General features: G+C 40.6%; 1 protein-coding gene across 3 annotated transcripts; it reads right to left on the reverse strand.

The window, feature by feature from the left end:
- Positions 1-5,640: 5,640 nt before the first annotated feature.
- Positions 5,641-18,243, reverse strand: LOC103379400 (ubiquitin-conjugating enzyme E2 Q2). Of its 3 annotated transcripts, none has more exons than XM_008310942.3 (14): positions 17,731-18,202; positions 17,440-17,623; positions 16,981-17,085; positions 12,706-12,828; positions 12,433-12,486; positions 12,202-12,342; positions 11,356-11,440; positions 11,113-11,173; positions 10,923-11,013; positions 10,777-10,835; positions 10,648-10,696; positions 10,361-10,456; positions 9,930-9,996; positions 5,641-8,277 (listed from the first exon to the last, which is right to left on the reverse strand). In XM_008310942.3, exons 2-14 carry the CDS (start codon positions 17,596-17,598, stop codon positions 8,246-8,248), a joined length of 1,122 nt encoding a protein of 373 aa, XP_008309164.1. In that variant the 5' UTR covers positions 17,599-17,623; positions 17,731-18,202; the 3' UTR covers positions 5,641-8,245. The 3 variants fall into 3 exon arrangements, with proteins under 3 accessions (XP_008309164.1, XP_024911380.1, XP_024911379.1); XM_025055611.1 differs by lacking the exon at positions 5,641-8,277 and adding an exon at positions 8,298-9,270 and having other exon boundaries at positions 17,731-18,240; XM_025055612.1 differs by lacking the exon at positions 5,641-8,277 and adding an exon at positions 8,297-9,270 and having other exon boundaries at positions 17,440-18,243.
- Between the last annotated feature and the right edge of the window lie 4,990 nt (positions 18,244-23,233).

The following is a 23,233-nucleotide window of genomic DNA, read 5'->3' on the forward strand; positions in this document are numbered from 1 at the left end:
CCTTTCTTCCCTCCTTCCTTCCTTCCCTCCCTCCTTCCCTCCTTTCTTCCCTCCCTCCTTCCCTCCCTCCTTCCTTCCTTCCTACCTTCCTTCCTTCCGCACTACTTTCCTTCCCTCCCTCCTTCCCTCCTTCCTTCCTTCCTTCCCTCCCTCCCTCCTTCAATCCTTCCCTCCCTCTCTCCTTCCTTCCTTCCCTCCCTTTTTTGTTCCCTCCGTCCCTCCTTCCTTCCCTCCTTTCCTACCTCCCCCTCTCCCTCCCTCCCTCCTTCCTTCCTTCCTTCCCTCCCTCCCCCCCTCCCTCCCTCCCTCCTTCCTTCCTTCTCTCCCTCCTTCCCTCCTTCCTTCCTTCCTTCCTTCCCTCCCTCCCCCCCTCCCTCCCTCCCTCCTTCCTTCCTTCCTTCCCTCCCTCCCCCCCTCCCTCCCTCCCTCCTTCCTTCCTTCCTTCCCTCCCTCCCTCCTTCCCTCCCTCCCTCCTTCCATCCTTTCTTCCTCCATCTTCTCCCTTCCACACACCCACTCTTCTCCTGTACATTCTCTTCTCAGTTTTCTTACTGCTGCTGCTGTTACTGCTGTTGCTGCTGCTGCTGTTGTTCCTGCTTTGTCTGCTGCTTTTACTGCTGTTACTGCTGCTGCTGCTGGTGTTTCTGTTACTGCTGCTGTTGTTACTGCTTTTACTGCTGCTTTTACTGCTGTTACTGCTGCTGTTGTTACTGTTACCGCTGCTGTTGTTACTGCTGCTGCCGCTGGCGGTGTTTCTGTTACTGCTGCTGTTGTTACTGTTACTGCTGTTACTGTTACTGCTGCTGTTGTTACTGTTACTGCTGTTACTGTTACTGCTGCTGTTGTTACTGCTGCTGCCGCTGGCGGTGTTTCTGTTACTGCTGCTGTTGTTACTGTTACCGCTGCTGTTGTTACTGCTGCTGCTGTTACTTTTGCTGCTGCTGCTGTTACTTTTGCTGCTGCTGCTGTTACTTTTGCTGCTGCTGCTGTTACTGCTGTTTCTGCTGCTGCTGTTACTGCTGTTTCTGCTGCTGCTGTTACTGCTGTTACTGCTGTTACTGCTGTTCCTGCTGCTGTTACTGCTGTTACTGCTGTTTCTGCTGCTGCTGTTACTGCTGTTACTGCTGTTTCTGCTGCTGCTGTTACTGCTGTTGCTGCTGCTGCTGTTACTGGTACTGCTGCTGTTGTTACTGCTGCTGCTGCTGTTGTTACTGTTGCTGCTATAGACACTTTTAAATCGATGCCCAGAAAATAATTCAGTTCTCTCTGTTCTCCGTGCGCTGCGTGAGGGAATCACTCCAAGATGGATGCTCTGTTTCACTCAGATCATTGATTGGCCGATACAGGTCCAGACATGGAGCTGAAGAGATGTATCCATGAGGTAGCAGCTCGTAACATGCACTCACTGCCCCAGGCTGTCCCGCGCACACACACACACACACACTGTGATTATGTGAGTCATTTATATACAGTACTTATCAAAGTGTCTGTTTTCATTTGATTTCATCATATTTCTGTTCTCCAATAGTGATTTTTCAAACTGCTTTTTTAGACCAAGAATTTTAGATCATCCTTCCACATCTTTTTCAAAAGGGTTTTGTTTTGTTGTCTTTTTTGTTTGGTCTGGAGGAAACTTTCTGCTACAGAGCCCACACAGTATTGACTAGGCCTCAGGAGTGAGTCATAGCTCCTCTAATGGAAATCCATTTAGCTGGGTCTGAACTAGAAGTCTGTGCATGGAGGCACATGGTCACGGAGAACTGAACCTCCGACCGTCTCCAAGCACAAGGAGGACGAGACATTCAAGGTGAACAGAGCCAAAGAAGCAACAATAAAGACATCTTCATCAGGCCGTTCTCTGTGGATCAAAACTGTTCTCACTGCTTTATTAGCACTTGAAAGAAGCCACGGTTGGTTTTTATGTTAGCAGCCGGTCGTGGGTGATTGATAACCAAGAGGATGATCTGATGTGTGTAAAAAAACAAAAAAAAAAAAAGCTGTGAAGGCAGCAGAATATGTGGGAAATGCAGATGCAGGGATCATTAATATTTACATAGACTTCCTGCCTGGAGTGAATTGGATTTGAACGCTGGGTTTTTAGTGTAATATATTCACTGTGGCTCTTGATTGTGACATTGCTGCAGCCTGAGAGGAAAAACTGTGAATTCATTTGAAGTGAATCTTTTAATAAGGGAAAAGGAAAGAGGAGACTGTGAAGGTCAGTCTCTGAGCGGTGCTGTGAGCAAATAAATGCAAAAAAATCTGATTGGACGATGAAAAAAATGAAAAAGGACCACGTGACCTCGTAAAGTAGAAATGCTGAATAAAGTGTGTTTGTGTGGAGCAGATGATGATTAGTAGACAAACAGTACTATACAACAGTACCAAAAGTACCACAGCCACAGCCTGAGATTCCATTTTCTCCAGCAGAGTTGGTTTTAATGTGGTGTAAAAACTGCTGAATGAGTAATGAGATCAGTCGTATTTTATAATCTGTTTTTATACCTCTTTATAACCTCTCCCTCTCCCCCTCCCCCCTCTCTCTTCCCCCGTTTCTCCCTCTCCCTCTCCCTCTCCCTCTCTCCCTCTCTCTCCCCGTCTCTCCCTCTCCCTCTGCCTCTCCCTCTCCCCCCCCCCCCCCCCCCCTCCCTCTCCCCCCCCTTCTCCCTCTCCCTCTCCCTCTCCCTCACCCTCTCCCTCTCCCTCTCCCTCTGCCTCTCCCTCTCCCTCTCTCCCTCTCTCTCCCCTTCTCTTCCTCTCCCTCTCCCTCTCCCTCACCCTCTCCCTCTCCCTCTCCCTCTCTCTCTTCTGCCTGTATGAAGACTTATAGGATTTTCAGTTCACAGTTTAATGCACCAATTTATTTTCAAATCCTTGGAGGTAAATCTGTCACTGGAATGTTCACTGCAACAATGTGTTCCAAGGTCAGGATGGATGGATGGATGGATGGATGGTGGATGGATGGATGGTGGATGGGTGGATGGTTGGATTGGAGACTGAATGGGTGGATGAATGGATGGATGATGGAAGTTTTTAGGTAATATTTATAGTAGAGAACAAATCTTATTCTTTTCCATTTCTCATATTTCATTCAGACTTTCAGCAGGTCATTAGTTCATCTCATACTCAGGTTACTTTAATCCTGAAGAGTTACTGTATAAACCAGGTAAAGGTTAGCTTTATTGACGCCACTTAGATGAAAGAAAACCATACAGTTGAAAAACTCCACCAACTCCACAAAACAAAGCTCTGACTTTTACTTCTGCATATTTTTTTCCGGATTTTTCCAAATGATTAATTCTATCATTTGGATTAATCACAAATAAAAGCAGGTGTGAAACTCTTACATCTGCCTTATTGTTATTTATGTTTCTGTTCCAACAATATGCAGATTCATTTTTGTCAATTTAAGAATGTTGATTACTTCAGATTATTAAGAATTCAATTATGATTAAACCACAGCTACACTGTGATTAATCAGATTATAATGTTTAATTGTTTGACAGCCCTAAAAGAGTCTCATATAGAGGAGACTTTATTTATACATGAAATTAATCACTTTTTAATTCACAACACACCATCGTCGCAGGCAAAACAACTCCACCGACCTCTAAAATATACAAATGTATTTAGCATTCCCATTGGCCTTCCTGGTTTTTATCCACACTTGCATAACAACATACATAATGCAAAGCTAATTAATTTTCTAAGCCTTAGCCAATAAAAATGAGCTAAACAGGTTCAAACCACGTGTGTGGTGAGTGTTTGGAGACTTCAAGTGATCCTGCGTGCTAACACCGACACCTGTCTGATTGCACTCCAGATGCTGGCTTCTAAAATCACAGCCATTCACAGTCACAATTGGATTCCTCTTCAGTCGCCGACTCTGCCAAGTCTTTACGCCAGTTGTCATTACAGCAGCTTTGTGCCTCTGTACTCAATTCACAGCCCAAAAGTGTTGCGTGTCTGTGTGAGGAAACACCTGCTGTCTGTAGAAGCATCTGTCTTTGTTACTAGGCAGATGCCCTAAAGTGTCTGTGGGACCAGGGCACAACTAGATTACATTCATTAAATGGAGTTGAGAAAGTGAGACGACTGCAGACTGTTGCGGTTTGTTAAATGCTAATGAGGCTGTAAGTATAGTCTAGGTTTCTTTTTACTGCATGGACCAGTGAAGCTCTGAAGAGCTGATCACTCATAACATGGAACAGTAACGACTGTACGTGAGGATGAGTGAAGAGTTTAGGTTTGAACAGCATCACGAGGACGCATCTTTGGATGGAAACAAACAGTATGGACCAAAACCTGACAACAATCCTACATGTGACGGTACGTCCACCTGTAGAATCAGCAGTACTGTCTCTTACTCTATTATTACTCGCTCTACAATATTCAGTGACAGATCAGATGTGGACGGTCACTGCACCAAGTCCTGACTTTCTCACAAACATATTAAGGTCTGGTCCGTACCAGCTGCAGTACTAGTCTCTTGATTTCCATGTCTGTAAATCGCACGTTTTTCCTAGTGGTTGATAAAAAACCAGCCTCATCATCACCTCCCATATCTGACGTAACCTGTATTTAAATATTAAATAGGTGTTTGCAGCTTCCACCACGTCTTTAATCTAACACTTACATGATGACAGCAGACGCAGCAGTCACGCCACAGGATGTTCATCAACTCCTGCTGAGTCTGACTGAAGCCCAGCCTCTGTTCTATTGCTCAGTTTGAAGGAGGACCAGTCAGCTGTGTCTTGCCTCCTTAGTGTGGGCACTAGAAGTTAATCACAGAGATGCATAGCCCTACGTCCTGGAGGCCCCGAAGCCTCGGTGCTCACACCATCCTGCTGTGTCTCAGATGACAAACAGCTTCAACAAAGCTGAATAAAGAATCCAGAGACAAATAAACTGTTCCTTCTTATTTCATATATCCACTTGGGGGCCACACATTGGAAGAGTGGTCCGTGCTTTTGCCTTACAGCAAGATCAGTAGTTCGACCGAATCCCCCCGCCCCCCAAATTGATCTTTAGGTCTTTGATCAGTCAAGACTGTAGAGAACCATTGATGACTGATACTGTAGAACACATAGGATAGCATTGTTGCAAAAGTACACCACTGCCATCTAGCGGTGATTGTGTAGTGCACACAACTACAATCGCGCTGCTTAGACTCCACGGAGAATAGACTTTAACCGACTAGATTTTAGTCAAAAATAAGTCAATAACATAATTGAATAGAAATGTTGACGTAGAATTTGCCTAGTAATTAAAAATTATAAAAAAAGTGGGACGTTTGTTGTAAGAGGTAATGCTGTAACATATATAGGCTATACATATATATACATACATACATATATATATGTGAACGAAAGGAAGTGCAAAAATATCCAAATCCAAGTTGAAAATATACAACAAAAAACTATAGATGGTGACAAAGACTACCATCTATTGGAAAACATTTGGAGAATTGTGAACATCATCATCTCCATGTCAATACTTCAGTCATCAAACAAGGACAGACTACACACTGGACAGTTCACGGGTCCATCACACGGCCACACAGAAAGACCACCAAATATTCACGCTCACATTTAATGAATAAGAAGAGAACCCAGAAAGAACCTGCAACAAATTGAAAACTTACGTCATAAAATTCTTTATTCATAAACTTGATGCAAGTTTACAAATTACTTTACATGGTGAAAATCACCCTTGCAATGTTTAAAAAAAAGAAACCAAACCAAAGCATGCTGACAGTGCGTAACTTTAGAACCCAGCCAACGCTGTTAATGAAGCCAAGTAAAGAACCCAGAAACAGGCCTCGAACCCATGTATCGCTCCAAGAGGTGAAGTCTGTGACTAAACCAGGTTGAATGAATAGTAGTTTTTTTTTTTGGTGAACGGCAGACAGAGAACACACACACCACTGAAGAGCTACATTTGTGGGGAATATTGTTATTAAGTCTGTGGTGTTTGTCAGGTCTCACGCAGTGTTTGACGGAGATTCACTTCAAATCAAGATACTTCCCACCAAACACATATCCTTCAGTAGTTCAGGGTGAAATCACCCACTGATTCACTGACAAGAACACAGACACATCACAGACACAGGGCTGAAGTTTTCTACAGTTCTGATCAAACTTTGAAGCAAATCTTTTCTTTTTTTTTTTCCGTTTCAATTGTCACGTGTGTTCAAGGCAACAACACACTGGAATGACTACTGGAAAAAATGGCCCCAAAAATAAAGTCTGACACATTAGATTTCCAGATACAATGTTGTGAAGCCATTATTTGCAAAATGTATTCCTGAGTTCCTCCGGAGTCTGCAGAGGATGGACTCGACAACAGGATTAAAATGGAGGAGGAAGGAGACAATGGAGGAGTTGTGTGTTTTCACAGCCTTCTCTCCTGGTGGTGGTGGTGTCTGAGGTTAGTGTCACCAAAGGTCAAACTGAGAGGAAAAAAACAGGCCTTCTGAATGAGCATAACTAAGCTTTGTGTGCTGGCTTGTCAGGACGATATACTTAAAGCAAATAACCACACGACAGAACACCCACAAAGAAAGTTGGAACCGCAGAATGCTCCACACAGTTTTCTGCATAATATTCACATTACATTAAAAGAGTCAGTACACTGAGGAGTACAGCGGTGCTGAGAGCGGTGAGGAAGAGTTACCAGAGAGGTGGGAGAAGGAAGAGCCGGGTCCCCCTTGTGGTCAAACTCACCAAATCATCCTAGAAAAAAACCACTCCAGTCACTCTTCCCAGGTGTGAAGTCAGAAGTTAAAAAGGTTGAGGCTATTGCTGTGAGTTTGTCATTTCAGATGTTTTTTTAAGAAGTCACAAGGTCAGGATACAAGTGAGAAGGTGATGAAGACAACCTTCTTCCTGGGAAAAATGGTTGCAGTGAGAAACCAAGCTGGTAACTGCTGTGGAGCGTTAAGACTATTTAGTTTACACAACACTACAGCACAGCCAGGTCTCCACTGCATCGTCACTGCATCGTCACTGCATGGCCTCACTGAGGTTCCTCTGGTTGGAGAGATTAGATCTGGAGCGCCAACCCTCTGGAATGCCAAAAATGACTGCATCTACATAATTGACATGAAGCACTTTCCATCAAATAAAGGGGAATGATGATGTCACTGTTGACAATAACATGAGGATTACAAGTCAGAAAAAAAAAACTGCAGTAGTCATTAAACATACATCGTTTCCTTCCACAATGTTCTCCTCAAACAAGGCTTTTCTTATTCAAACTGGGTCGAGAGGTTTCGTCGAGTTAGACCCAGACCAGGTTATATTATAAACAATTAAATCCTTTTTTTGCAGTAATACAAATTTACATGTTTACATGTGGAGTTTAAAATCAACTACATTACAGTGTGATCCTTAGCTGCGCACCAAACCCCTCCAGTAGGAGGCGGTCTGGCAGCTGCTGGTTATGAAGAGGACAGTGGTCTTTAACTCAGTCAGATATTGTGTTTCTGTCTCTTGTTATGGCCCGTCCTGGTCAGGCGGTCAAATGTCACTTCTCCATCACTTCCCTCTTGTAAATTCAAGACTTGAAGCTCTTTTGGACAAGAGGTGTTAAATGCAAGCCAGCTTCAAAAGCATGTTATTCCAGAGGAGGGGTCTTATTATCACAAAGATAATATATGAGCACAATATTACAGAGGTTTTGGTCCAAACAGAGGAAAGGCAGTGGTTCTTTAACTTTAAACCACTGCCAGCATTGTTCGTGTCCAAGACTTTGCTGCGTCTTATCAGCCAATGAACACATGCCGTTCCTGGATCCAGTCTGAGGCCAGAGAGGCCTCGTCCTGAGGCTGGAGCATCAGACTGCACAGCTGGAGGATAAAAAGCCATGCTCCACATCGCAGCCAGCGTGTAACCTCGACATGCTCGACGCCAAAGACCAAGGGTGAGTTTGCCAGTTTTAGTCAATTATCCCGGCGTACAGAACAAACGCTGCGCTGGAGAAAGTTCAGATTGTATCAGGCAAAAGATGCACACGGAGACAAACGTCCATGGAACAGAGGGACTTAGATCAGATGAGGACGAGACTGACTGTGTGTCAATGTGCTAATTTTTGGGTGGCAACGCAATTTGGAATTTGGTTCAAAATTTCATTGATGTCAAGAACTAAGTAGTCTGCAGGACTAAAAAAAAACAAAACCCAAAAATTGGTCACAAGAAAGAAAGAAAGAAATGTGGTCCCACCACAGGAAAGGGAAAAGTCTGCCTTAGCCATCCTCTTTAGGGGGTGTGTACCAGCCTAAGGGAAAAACAGAAAAGAATGAAAACTTGATAAAACAGCAGGAGTGTAGGTTTTGACTGCAGTGATTTATGTCCCAGACTTAGTTAAATGGAGTTAATGTGTTGACATTGTTAGGTGTGACCACACAGAACAAAAGTGTTAGGGTTAGGCCTTTTCATTACTAGCAGATGCATAGCACCCCTGCTGGAGAGATTTATGTTTGTCAATAAAGAAATGGCACACGTTTTAATACATTTTTGACCAGTCGATTGGTGCCAATGTTCTTAATTTTGCAGGATTGGCGTTCGGCAAATTCCTTTCTACTGATCTTTTCTATCAGTCGGTCACAGTGGTGAGAGACGGCTGACTGACAGGCCTGCCAAACTGGACAAAAAATTGTTATTGGTGCACCTTTAATTTGTACTACCTCTGGGTTGGTTTACCACTGTATGACAAGAGTCTGATCTCAGTTCGGCAGGACAGTGGACTGATGAGGAATTGACACCTCACCAAGTCACTTTTTGTAGAGACTTGTGACATAAATAACATTGTTATTGTGAGGCCGCACACAACCAAATGTGACCGCTGCATTTTACCCACCACCACAGTGAACAGTGGGTGGAGACAGTGCCATGCTGAGAAAACAACCTGGCAGCTGGTGGACTCGAACGTGAAACTTTCTGGATCCAAGTCTGTTTCCTGAACATCAAGCCACCACTGCCTTTTCCACACCAAAACACAAGCCACACTGTGTTTTGTTTGTTTATAGAAACATGGACGTTTATAAAAGTGACTTCTAATTCAGTGAAACCAAAGTATCGTCCTAGTCTGTCCTGGTATCAGGACAACTATATTTTATTGCCACACCACACCTCATTAGTGAACAAAGTATTTGTCAGTACAGTGGTGGTTAAGTGGTTACGGAAGCAGACTTGGGTCCAGAAGGTTTCAGGTTCAAGTCCACCAGCTCTGAGCATGGCACCGTCCCCACACACTGCTGCCCCCTGTTGACTGTGGTGATGGATTAAAAGCAGAGGTCACAATGACCAGTAGTTGACTTTCCTTTTACAGTTTGTACTTCAGTGGTATATATTTTTGTATATATTTTTCAGTAAATATTTTTAGGCTAAAATGGAATCAATGAACTTTCAGCACAATTTCTTTTCGCTAAAGAGGCAAACATACACATTTATTTTTCTGATCTTTGATTTAATGTTGAACTGCATGTTCATTTTATTTGTCAAAACACTTAACATTGATTAATTGATTAATGTTGCATGTTCATTTTATTTGTCAAAACACCTTATTTTTATTTTTTCTGTCAGTTTCTGGGAACTATGACTGCTGCCAAAACATTAAGTGCTGAGTCAAATGGATTTCCAGCATAATTGACAGTAATAAAATGCATAATGTATAAAAATAAATACAAAAATTGTTGATAAAGGTTGCATAGTCAACATGCCAGGGTCAATTATTCCTTTTATATAGAGCTGCTCTAAATCTCCAGATGAATCACTGTAAAATGATGGAGAACGTTCAGTGAACATTGTGTGTGTTTGGTCTGTAAACATCTCTCCTGACATTAACCTGCAGATTTGATGCACAGATGTAGTTTCACTAAGCAGGGTCACTAATGCACTCTGTATGAAACCCGAGACAAACACACTCACCGTTCTTTTCATGGATCTGAACAAGAGATTTGTAGGACTGCTGTGCTCTGGCAAGATTGTACTGGTTCTGCATTAATGAAGGGAAAAAAAATGAGTGGCCTCAATCATCTTCACTGGGTTTATGATGCCAAACAGAACAGGAAATAACAATGACAGCAAGCAGAACGAGGCTCATCATATCTCCAGATTCAAACACTGAGCGCAGGCCTAGACAATCAGCAAACATCCTGCCCTTGTTCGTCAATTCATACCAGACAGCAGTCTGGTATGAATACTTATAAAGTATGCAGTGGCAGTAGTGGGAGGCAGGAGACCAGGTCTGGATGTCAGAGCTGTGTCCTTGTGGTTCAGGACACTGATCACATGGAGGTCACCGTTATCACAGAACATTTATTGAGCAGCTAAGAAACTGCTGCTGCTTTTTCACTTACTTTATTGGCTCCAAACTGCACTCTGGCTTTTCCTTTAACTAAAGTGGCATTGATCTGCATGATGACAGACTCAATGGAGTAGGCACTGCTCCAACCCTGCAATCAATTAATCAGGTGCCAGGTTAAAAAAACAACAACAACAACAACAACAACCTACAGGGCTTTCTTTTAGATCTAATAATTTTAGATCTTTAGTCCAACTGATATTTAACTTGCATACATCACTGACAGCGAGTTGAACGTAAAACAACATGACTGTATGCATGTAGAGTACGATATACACAAACCTGTTTGGTGAGAAGCTCCATGCACAGGGCACCGCCTCCAAGAACGTATCTAAGGAATGAAAAAACACTTAAATACAGTTTATAAAATAAAGCGAGGACAGAGTCTGTGAGAGACCGGACAGGACTCACCCTCCTGACAGCACAGGTGACACCACCCGCACAAAAGGTGGATCAAAGGGAAAATTATCCTATTATCCAGAGAGACAACGTTAAACTAAAGAAACTCAGACAAAACTCAGTTCAAGTCTACATTCCAACAAGTGATTCTGACTTACTTTATAGGAGAAGTTTAGTAAAATGTAATCCATTCCTTCTTTTTCCTTCAGGACTTGTAAATCACTGTGTAAAGGACTGTCAGGATCCACCCTGATGAAATAAGAGTCTGACAATCAGTTTGTGATTACAGGTGAACAAGTCAAACGCTGATTTGAAACTCCTCTGACAGGAGATGACAAAGTAACTCACGTCCTTAGTTTGACGTGCCATTCATACAGGCTGTCGTTGACGAGCTCCACTGAGTAAATGCCTGCAGAAGAAATGAAGTCTTAAATGTTTTCTACAGGGTCTAATAACAAATGCTTTCATTTCACTGAATTAGGATTAAATAACTTCCTAGTAGTGGCATTGCTGTTACCTTGGGAAGCTTGCTAACAGTAAGAACAAAAATATGACTAATTTCAAGAGCAGTATTCTGAGCCGTGTCCATACCTGTTTTGTAACTCTGAGATCTGTAGATCTCTCGGAGTTCCTTCATCAGGCGGTCAGAGGCCTGCACCGAGCCTGAAACAGCTCCCTGCAGAGCACAAATGCACACAGAGGTTTGTAATCAAACAGACCCAACTGTAAGATGTTCAAGATATGGAGGAACTTCAAAAGGATGTTTATTTCTGCTTGACAAACAACCTTGAGATAGAGATTTTACTGCTTTTAAATATATCAAAAGCTGTAAATTGAGACAGTGAAAGAGGCAGAATTAGTTTTATAGTGAAAGCTTTGTGCTGTTTTTGACACGTTTCACAGGCTCCAGAACTGAGCCATAACATAGGACCAGAGAGACAGACAAAAAGGGGAGAAAGAAATGGCCCATCCCAGAAGAAAAACAAATATTTTCAAAAGTATGCAGCTCTGACAGATGCCTCAAAAGACCTGAAAAACTGTGCACAGGAGTGGAGACATTCTCTGGACAATGACAATCACACTTGTCTCTGTTATATCAACTGTTCTAATCCTTTTGAATGACTGAATTTACCTCTAAGGCTGGGCTTGTGCAGGTGGCACAGCGGGGTGGTTTTGAAGTACAAACTGTGGATTGTTTGCCAATAGTGAGTTCTAGTTTGGGTTCCACTGTCTTAAATGATTATTCCTTACAAATCATTCAGCATTAATTCTATGCATATCAAAAAAGAATCAACAAAATGAATCCACTTTGGACTGTATTAAACTGTCCTTCATTTATTTCATTCAAACTGCACAACTTGTCGTTTTACAGCAAGCTACATGAATAAATGGATTCAGATTTTTTATTCATATTGTAAGAAATACAGTAAAGCTTACATTTAAGTGATCCTGCCGTTGGTTCTTTCTTATCTTCTCCAGGATGGCCAAGTTCTCCTTCTCAATGCCATCGTCCTCAGACTTCTTTCCATCAACCGGCTCTTCTTCTTTCATTTCATAATGGTCCAGATCCTCTATGTCCTGTGTGTTTGAGACGATGATTCAACAAATACCCAATAAAACCAGTAACAAACGAATGTGTGGGCCTAAAAGACAAAGGCGAGGGCTTACCTCTCCCATCTCCTCTTCTTCTTCTTCTTCAGAGGTGACCTCATCTGTCCCATGCTAAAGATGAAAAAAAACACCAAAGAATAGATTATTGCTTGATGCATATATGGTGTTTGGAAACGTAAATCCACTTAAAACAAAAAAAAAGAAAGGATTTTATTAAAATTGAATAAATACTACTGGATGGTATGGTCAGATGTGGTCAGACCCTTTTGCATCTTGTGCCATTTATTTATAAAAAAAAACATGCAGCATTAAGAAAGTAGGGCACCCTGCCTTTCTGTCTGGTCCCACGGGTCCTGCAGGCAGGGGCTGGTCCAGCATCTCCACATCAGGATGTTGGGGCAGATTGTACAGTCGACACAGGTCACAAATGAGTTTCTTCAACTGCTGCAAGAGCTAGAAATCGCAAATCACAAAGTGGAGGAGGCAGAGAGACACAGACGTATGTGACTTCCAGACCATGTTTTCTAGCATTTCATTAAAAAAATAGTTTTCCAAATTCAAATTTAATCAACACACTGATCTGATGTAATCTGCCAATTCTGGTGCAACTCTAAAGTTACCACACAAAAAAACATCTGTGCAAAACTAGGAAAGTAGATCATCTTGAAAGATGTCAACAGTTTTTGTTGTTTTCATAATCACCCCCTGACCTCTCCCTACTAAGACATAGCCTTAGAGCCAAAGTGATTCTAGTTGACTGTAAAAATAAAACTCAGGTTCTTTAAATTTGTCTTCATATGTGACTGAGCCATCAATGTTATTAATACTAAGTGCGTTCCACCATCTTTAATCTGACACTAATTATTTAACAAGTGCTATCCTGTGACAAACAAGCAAGTCATTATGAAAGATGTCATCATGTGACAAAAGGCTTCCCTTTCAAACATCTGCTACTCATCACATCAAGTTAACCTACATGCATTTCCTGTGTCAGTGCCTAACCACACACCTGAGTGAACACACAAACTACACATACAGCTGACATGTCAATGGGAGTGCGACAGAAATGGACCGATTCAAAACAACAGGTGGAATAAGATTAACGGGTGGGAAAACACAGTAGCAGAGGGAAAATAAAACTCTGCACCTCAAGAATGTGGCTCACATAGGCCACAACTCAGCTGAGTGAAAAGGCCGATGAAAATGTCCTTAATGGAGGATGTCTAGAAGAAAACTAGATGAAAAATCTAAAGTAAGCTTGCCAAAAGAAGAGAGACGTGAGTCTTTGAAGTGACACCGATGAAGGAGAGTCCAGTCTCTTAATCAAGGCCGAGAGACAGGGGTGGGGAAATAGATAAGATATGAGAAAACCAAATAAACAGCACACAAAAAATACAGTGTGAACAACATTTTTTTAAATGAGAGGTGAGATAAAGCAGTCAATTTAAACTTTAATCAGTAAAATAATGTCCTCTGTTGTCTGGACTGCACTATGACCTTAAGGCAACTCATCTTCCTGTTTTATGAACTCTGTAAAGGTCTTTGAAATATATTACTTACAAAAGGACAAACACATCATCTTAAGGCAAACAAAAGACCCGTATTCAGTCACACAAATGTAGGACAAAAGACTGTGATGCTCCCTAATATTCTAACACGACAAGCATAACTCAGCCCCAAAGCCACAAACATATACAATAAGTGAATAAGAAAAAGGTTTGTCATCTAACTACTGTATCGATATTTTACAAGTTTTAACAGTCGTTACCAAAGTTCAGTGGGTCCTACTTTTTTCTGCAGCACCTGCCCTCATTTTGTATATGTCATTCATATACAAAACAAACATTTCCAGCCACTTAAAATTTATTTTCAAAACTGATGACAAAAGACAGTTTAGTTTATCAGCCTGAAATGCACTTATGCAATTCTACAGGCCAAATGAAGGTGTTAGATAAATGCAAGGTTACCATCTCTAACACTGCACTCTACTGATGACAGACGCATGTCATTTGCAGTTGCTATGAAAAAATACCTTTGACTGTTTTCACACTTTCTTAATGTATTAAAATTCCGGTGTGTGTATGTAGTAACTCTTGGTCTCAACAAGCCTTTGCCTTTGTCAACATTGATACAATGTTTAAGCTCATACATATTTGACAGTAAAAAACATAATGCATTGTGAAAAAAAGCTTATGTTGCACAGGTAGCACCGAGAGCTTCAATAAACTGGGTTAACGATGGCAAGGATGTCAGCACATTGCCATAATTATGTAGTGATTTGCTTCATACAGTAATAAACTTAAATGTCAGTGTGATGATCTGATGTAACATCCATTCAATAAAAAAGTTATGGCTGTTAAGGGGGAATATTTAGTTTGTCAATACTGGCATTTAAACTAGGGACGTCCGATAATATCGGCCCAATACTAGCATATTATGTATTATCTGTAAGAATCGTTGTCAATTTTTTCTCCAATAATGAAAACCCAATAATGCAATGTCTGGGTTCTGCCAAATGTTATGTTCCATAAAAATAGTTTTGGGGAGAAACAGCTGTATATTAAAATGAAGGTCACTAGATGACAGCATTGCAGCTCATTTAATTAATCTCATACTCACCAGTGGTTTGTACAGATTCATTAATTAATATTACTAGGCTTGTATCGGTTTCTTTTGATATAGGACTCAGAAATGAAGAGTTTGGACAATATCAGCAAAAAGTTAATATCAGACATCCCTGGTTTAAACCCAATTTTGCGTGAAAACTGGATCACATGACACCAAAGCTCGCCATTTAGGTCTATACACTACATGGTCTGATCCTGAGACTCGACCACAGTCCTTATACTGTCCACCAGCGTCAACAACAACAGGTACACACTGCAGCAAAAACAGAGTCAAAGCCAACTACTGTACTATAAACAAAAAGCAGTGGGGGCTGCTTGTTGCTCAGAGTTAAGACGAGTGAAACTTTTAGCCCTCGTTTGTATCAGAGAAGAAGCACTAATGTCTTCTGACATTACACTTCTTCTTTGCTATGAAATTTCTCTGCCTCTTGAAAAATGTGGCTCATTACATTGGCATATCTCAGATAAGAGTAATCTGCAACAGCTTCTTCAGGAAAAGAACCTTCCACAACTGAAGCCCACTGTGGTCATATTTATTAAAATGTACCAACACTAAGACAAAAAATGCCAAGAACGTATTTACATATATTGGGTTTGTTATTTGACATGTAGGCCACATCAAGCTCACATCTGTTTTGTCTGGGTCAGATGAAAAAACACAGCACAGTGTCAATGCCAGAAGTGGCCCACATGTGAATGCTGTCTGAAAGTAATGTTGGAAACTAGTGTTGTGCATATATGTCGAATTCAAGGCCCGGGGTCCAAATGTGTCTTGCTAAGCTGTTTTGTGTGGTCTGCGGGAGCTTAAAAAACATAGTAAAGTCCACGCAGCTGAGTTTCTTAACCTAAGTAATTAAATGTTTTTATAATCAATCAAATAATAATCAATTGCAAAAACGTGTATTGGTCTGTTATGGAGTAGTTACATCTATACAAGTGGTCCCCGACCTTTTTTGTTCCAAGGACTGGTCAGTCCCACCCGTTACTACAGACCAGTAGCAAAGTACTGAGCATCGAAGGATCATTAACTTTTCAACATAAAACATCTTTTAGACTGTATTCTGGTTGTATCAGTCTCAATGGCCTATATTTTAACATATTGACAGATTATCTTTAAATAAATAAAGTTAATGATATGACAGGATTTTCTTGTAATAAATTAGTAAAAATTAAGTACATTTTTTCACTGTGTCCCACTGTGGCCTGGTACTAAATGACCTATGGACTGGTACTGGTCTGCAGACCAGGGGTTGGGCACCCCTAATCTGTACAGTCTTCCATTTACAATCGACCCTTCAAGGGGAACTGTATTGTTAATGTGGCCCTCTATGAAAATGATTTTGAAGTTAAGCTTTGCTTTCCCGTTAAGCAGTAAGCAGTAAGTCTTTCAAACAAAGATATTTTTTTAGATTATACTTTTGATTAACCTATGATTTGATACAAGTTTGTGCCTGTTGATCATAGTTTCTTAATGTAGATTAAAACCCAACAACTAAATGAAATAGAAAGAGTTGTTAAAAAGGCTGTACACCAGGTGCTGATCGGAAAACTCTGTTTTCAAGGTAATATTAAGGTAGAAAGTTTAATGTCACAGGCCATACCCCATGACATGATTGGCTGGAAGAGATCTTGTGTTGTTGCTGTGCTCAAAGATTTTAAAATATGCGTTTTCAGGATATCCTGTTCAAAGCTCTTCTGAATAGATACAAAGACATGACCAGTGTTAAATGATAACACACACGTGTTTCAAACTCCTGTACAACACTGTATACAGTAAATACGTATGGACAACAGTATGGATGCATTTCTTCTAGTGTCCACGATAAAAATGAAGTTTACATTGATCCTGGTCACACAGAAACAGATTGGGGAAGCAGCCATTTGATTGACATTGAACATTTTAACAAGTAAAACCAAGTGTTTCAACAACAAATTAGAGTGTTAGAGAAGCCATAGTTCAATATGGTTGGATAAGTACCAGAGTGCTGCCTTTTCTCACATCTTCCAACCTCTCCAAAACTTGTGCCAAGCTCGGATCATCGGAGTCCACAAACCATATAGGCGATGTAGAAGGATATGATTCCTGGAGTCGGGGACAAACACACGAAATATACAGTCGGATCAGCACACAAGGTTTTACTCCGATGGAAGAGTCAATAACACAACACTAATAGTGACGACATTAGCATTCAGGGTGCAGAAGTGGCTAACTGCTCAGTTTACTTGTCAACACTGACTATTACGGATAAAACGCATACCAATGCTCTGTGGCGCCGAACGACATGAAATCATCTACAAAGCCTCCACATGGCAATAGATAAAACCGTCGAGAATTTGTGTTATTAAGTTTCATAGCTAGCAGGCTAGCCTGCTAACTTTAGCCTGCTAACTGCGTAGGGGAAGAGTAAATCCCGGCACTTCTTTGACTGTCCCTTACCGTTATGTTGCAGTGGATAATAAGCAGCTTCTCCCCAGTTACGTTGAACTGGCAGCTTAGCTCGTCAGGTTTCCAGTCTATAATCCTGAATCGTTCGTGGTTTGGGTCAAAAATGGATTCCAAAAACTTCAATTCGGCCTTCAGCCCCGACACCGACATCTTCCCTGCATCTCCGGCTGGGCCGCTGGGGAGGGGGAGAAGTCGGGACTTAGCGTTTAGCAAGCTGAAGCCACAACGGAGAAAAGCAAGGGGGTATACGATACAGAAATGTCCATGAGACGGGAGCCTCACCCTTCAGAAGAAGTTGGACACCCAGCGTCCGCTGCTCACACCGTCCGGTCAGATTTCAGCGCGACCGGACAGATTTGTTAATGAAGTAGCTGACGTTGATTAGCTTGGAGCTAGCTGTGAAAACAGCGCAGTGCTAACAGCGGACCTGACCGTTGTTGTTGTCTTTCCCTCTATTGTTGTTGTCTTCGTATCATCACAACATTATAAACAGTAACGTCGGGCCCAGTGGTCGTTTCCTCACAGTCCCATCGGGCAGTTCCCTATTATTAACTTGAGCGGGAAACAACCACACATTCCCAACAATCGGAACTTGTATCCCGCTGCGGGGGACAGTGTTCTCTCAGCCCGGTGTTCAGCTGTAGCCTGGCCTCTTGTGGGGTTTAAAGATGGCGTTCAGCAATATGCCCGCTCCCGCAGAATCCCAGCATTCAGCGCGTACTCACGTTATTTCTGGGCAGTCAAAAACAAAAAAGAAAGTTGGTAACATTACATGTCTTTGATCCAGAGAGAGTGCGTAACAAAGTGTCCACTGTGATGTTGACTTGTTTGCAGAAACATGAAGCCAGTCTATATATATATAAAAGACTAGCTTCATGTTATATATGTGTATATATATATATATATATATATATATATATATGTATATATATATATATACACACACACACACACACACACACAATATTTGTGTTAAATACAATGTTTGACAAATTATAAAGACGTTCGTTTATCCATGCGTTTATTTCAAAGGTGAGCCATGTGGCTTAAGGAACGGTACATATATAAATTGCCTTACAATTCTTCCGTAAGGGAGTCTGCAGACCTCCTAACGTTAGATTTGTAACTTTAGAAAAACATAGCCCTGCAAAAATATTTTCCTACTGGAACTTTTCTGATATGATTAAAGTAAGTCTTGATTTAAGCATGATTTTAAGTAACTGTTGCTTTTATACACACCAAGCATCTGTTAACTATTCTTTTGAACGGACCTGCCTCATACAAGAAGGCGATATCTTTATTTACACGTTTCAAGTGTTTTTGTGTTATGTTAAAAAACTACTAATGTCTATAGTCGGTGTAAAAATGGCGAGCATTCTTTGCAACTTAACTTCTAGAGATTATCCTGTAACATTCCAATACTGGAATGCTTTGGGTTGTTGTATTATTCAAAATGAAAAGAGGGCAGAGACCTAGTCTTTTAGTTTGATTTTATTGTTTTTATTTATTTTTGCCAGAATATTGAATTTCGACCAAAGGTTATGTATTTACTTACCAACTGACTTATTTGATTTGGTACTGAATGTACAGATAACTTTCTTCCTGTAGTAGAACCTAAAGTCCAATAGATGGCAGTGTTGGTTTTAACATCTTAGCCACTCGTGTTGAGGGACACGGGCATACTTGTTTATTTATATTTTGTTTATATATATAATGGCTGAGTAAATGGCATTACATTTTTAATGTTATGCTTGTTTAAATTGTTTATTTCTTAAGTGGTAAACCCCCCTTTTTAATCAATAAATATAATTTATCATACCTTTGAGAGTTTAAAGCCTCCAAGTAACCAGTAGTCACTTTTTATACATTATTGTAAGTCCCTTTATTTGGCTCTCTCTGAAAGGAGGTAAAATGTACCATTTAAAAAGACCACTGACAAAGCATCAGTACTTAGTGTTGAATTAAATGTGTACAATTTTCTGTGCACGTCACATTTATATGTCACACTATAAATACAGATTTTAATTGGATGAGTATACCTAGTCTGTCTACAGCTGTTAGTCTGTAGACAGACTGTAGACTAACTGTAGACTAAGGTCATGCATGAAACACAACAAGCAGGAATCAACCTTTAAAAGCTCATGTCACCCAAACACAGGTCTGTTTTCATTACACCTTACAATGTTGCAATTGTGTGCAATAAACTCATTCTACCTGGAGTGAGGTCAGAAGATTTGTTAATGCAATGGTTTCTCAGGAAAGGTCAAGGTTCCAGTCTAGTAAATGTTGTAATTCATTTTAGGTGAGGAGGAGGTTGATGTAAACCCAACAGAGATTTTCATTTTCATTTTCATATTCATAGCACCTGACATTCTGTTCTTGTTCTGTTGTGTTACCTAGTGAGAAGTGAGAGTATTTTAGATACAAACACAATATCTGCGTACTGTAATTATTCATGGTTGGACATAGTAGTAGTAGTCTCTTATATAAGGAATAATGTAAAATCAGACCAAATAATTCAACAAAGAATATGACAAATGTATGACAAATGTTAATTTCTATGTATTAAACAATGTTTTCAATACATGGAAATTATTTTTAACATGTTATTTTTGAACAAATGTTTTGATTTACAATTTCATTTTTTATCTATTTATCAGACAAACTAGATAAATCAGCTGATATGGTAAATTGTCTCCATTTGATCTTCTTAAATGACTTAAACCTAAAGCCTAAGGGTAAATCAAAAATTTGCCACTTTTTATAAATTAATGGAAATCATTACAGCTTTGCAAAAGGATTTTCATCTAATTTATCAATTACCCAGTAGTCCAGGCAAAAGAGGAAGCTGTGATCTGGGGCAAAACACATTTCTCAGAATATGAGAAAAAAATGGAGAAATGTTTCAATTGAAATAAACAATATGTATTAAACAGAACAGATTATATGTTTTTAAAAGAAACAGTGTTTCTAAGTGGTTTTAGTGTCAAAGTCACTCAGCATCCATTTAATATATGGAGGGAGAATGCAAATGGATGGGAGGAAACAGGCGACTGAGAAAATGGTTGTAGAACTCAACCCTGACATTACAGCCTGGAGTATACAGTACATCAGAATATTTCTGGCAGATTTACAGAGACATGACAGAGTCCTGCCTGAACCTTGTCGCTGTTTGGAACAAACCAAAACCAAACGTCTGTGACTGAATCTTGATTGTCTTTTCAGATGTGTTTTATGATGCAGCAGCTGATGTGTAGTCTGTCAAACAGTGCCTGGGGACGCAGTAATAAAGGGGCAGATTGCTGTTGTCCTCTGTGATTTATTCTGGCCCTCCATCCTCCATTTGCACTAGACCAAAAGTTAATTAAAACCCTGGCTTGTCTCCTCACTCCTCTCTGGAAGTCTGAGAGCAAATGATTTGACAACATTTACAGCCTTAATTCCTTCATGCCATATATGCCTATTCCTTAAGTCCAGCCTTTTCTTTATCCTCATTATAAGATGTAAAGTCAAAGCTGCCACCATGTTTCATTTTCACCGTCCCATTAAAATATGTGTGCAATTTATGGGTTGCAAATAACTGGCAGCACTTTTGTAATTAAATTGTGGATCAGCTAAACTCCTGCTCCTGTTGAAGCCCTGTTAAACTAATCAGCTGAAAATTGTCTGTTTCTACATCAGGCTAAAACAGCTTTTCATAAATAGTTCATGGTTTCTGAAAAGATCAGCTGCCTCAGAGCCACACTGCTGTTAAAGTGTAGGTGTGTGTAGATGTGTGTAGATGTGCGGCTGAAGCCGTTCCTCAATCGCCTGCACTGCTGATTCACCATATACAGCAGGGCAGTTTGTCAGTGGAGACAGCAGCAGTCCCAGTAAGCAGGAGCGATATTCAATTTCTTTTTCTGTGCGAAAGAAAGGACAGGTCGTACCCAAGACACGGCCCTGAGTGAACGTGTGTCGCACAGATGGCACTGAATTTACACAGAACATTTACACGTCTGTGTGGATCCTATATGAAGCCACTACATGCTTAATTTATGGCACGTCGAGTCTTTGTGCAGTATTACCCTGCGTGCTTTAACTGTCGACACTCTGAGGAACGATATGTCAGATATACAGTCCATTATACACTGCGTGGTGGACCAGTCTGCCACTGCACTTCACTGACTGTAAAAAAAAAAACTAAAATTGTCAACTAAAATACATGCCTTTAATTTTTATTTAAATGTCTGTAAATAGAAGAAAACAGGGAGGAAGAAAGATGTCCACAGTGGGAGTTTCCCCTGGAGCGCAGCACTGACGCTGACAGTGGCCCAGCAGCAGCTTTTCAGTTTAAAAAAATTGATTTTGGTTTAAATAATATGTGTTATTCTTTATTATTTAATCCTTCATTATACATTAACCAGTTAATAAACAGGTAATAAAAATAAACAGCAAATCAAAGTTTTAACCAGCACAAGGGCACGGACAAATGGTGCATTTACTGCCCCATCAATGTCAAAAACATAAGACATCTCATTTAAACTAGGTTTTATAGCTCGCACTCAGGACGCTGTGATCAAACTTTGTCACTGTAATAAAAACTGAAGCATAAATCAAGATTAATGATGTGATGTACCTTGATATACAACAACAGAATGAAAAGATGCAGCAGATGTGTTACACTGTTCACAGTCATGTATTTTTCATGTGTTTTTTACAGTGTAATGGATAAATGGACAGGGTTGTTGCCAGTCTAATTGGATAAAGGTTATCTGTGGGGCATCACAGTTCACTGGGATCTGTTGTTTCTCATATGACCTAACCAAGTAAACTGCTACCTAATCACATTCAGGCCCAGGTCTATTTACTTCCTGCATCACTGTACCTCCTGTAAAAAGGCTGGGTGGAGTGCTCTCACTGCTAATACTGTTTACACAGACCCTGACAGGCTGACAATGGGGGGGCAGCTTAAATCAATTAGCTAAAAGGACAAATATCATCTAAATCATACCCTGCTCCAGGCAGTGGGCCTGAAAATACAAGACACATTCAGGCAGAGATGAGTAGAGATCACTTTTTCAGCCGTGTTCACAGCACGCAGTTCTGTACGTCAGGAATAAACACAATATATCCTGATACTGATGTGAGATACTGTAAATATATGTATATATATATATATATATATATATATATATATATATATATACATACTGTATATGCTGCAGGTTCAAAGACAAGAGGCTGTCAGTGTATGTACATGAAGACAGACTTTATATAAACACAAGACAGAACTTCTTATGAAGAAGACTTTAAAATGGCTCAAATCACAACAAATGTTTGACCTTCTCTCCTGCAGGGGGTGCTATGAGCTATTTTAAATGTTCATGAGTTAAGTATGCAGGCAGAACATTAGTGGGATAGAGACAGCTGGAGACATTTTGGTGCCTTAAGTGGGATGATGTTTGGTGTCCCTACCACCGCTAAACATTATAAATAAATATAAATACATGAGAAAACTAGAAAGACCTGAATGAGTTTTTACAGCCATGGAACTTTTACACCTGTCCCCAGTGAGTCTTTGTCGGATCAGAGAGGGACATCGTAGAATGAAGACAACGTTGGACATATGGTCGCTGTGCTGAGAAGCTGTATGTGGCAAATACTAATTCCTACCAGCTATTGTGATCACAGCGGAAACTTCAAGAAGTCGAGGGTCTCAAGGGGAGCACCGTGCCATCTGGATTCATGGGAGCTGTGACACATCCAATTTACTTCCAGTCCGAACTCTCTCTGTCGTCCTCAC

This window comes from Cynoglossus semilaevis, chromosome 5 (assembly GCF_000523025.1).
Source record: "Cynoglossus semilaevis isolate Cse_v1.0 chromosome 5, Cse_v1.0, whole genome shotgun sequence".
In the NCBI taxonomy this organism is placed as follows: domain Eukaryota; kingdom Metazoa; phylum Chordata; class Actinopteri; order Pleuronectiformes; family Cynoglossidae; genus Cynoglossus; species Cynoglossus semilaevis.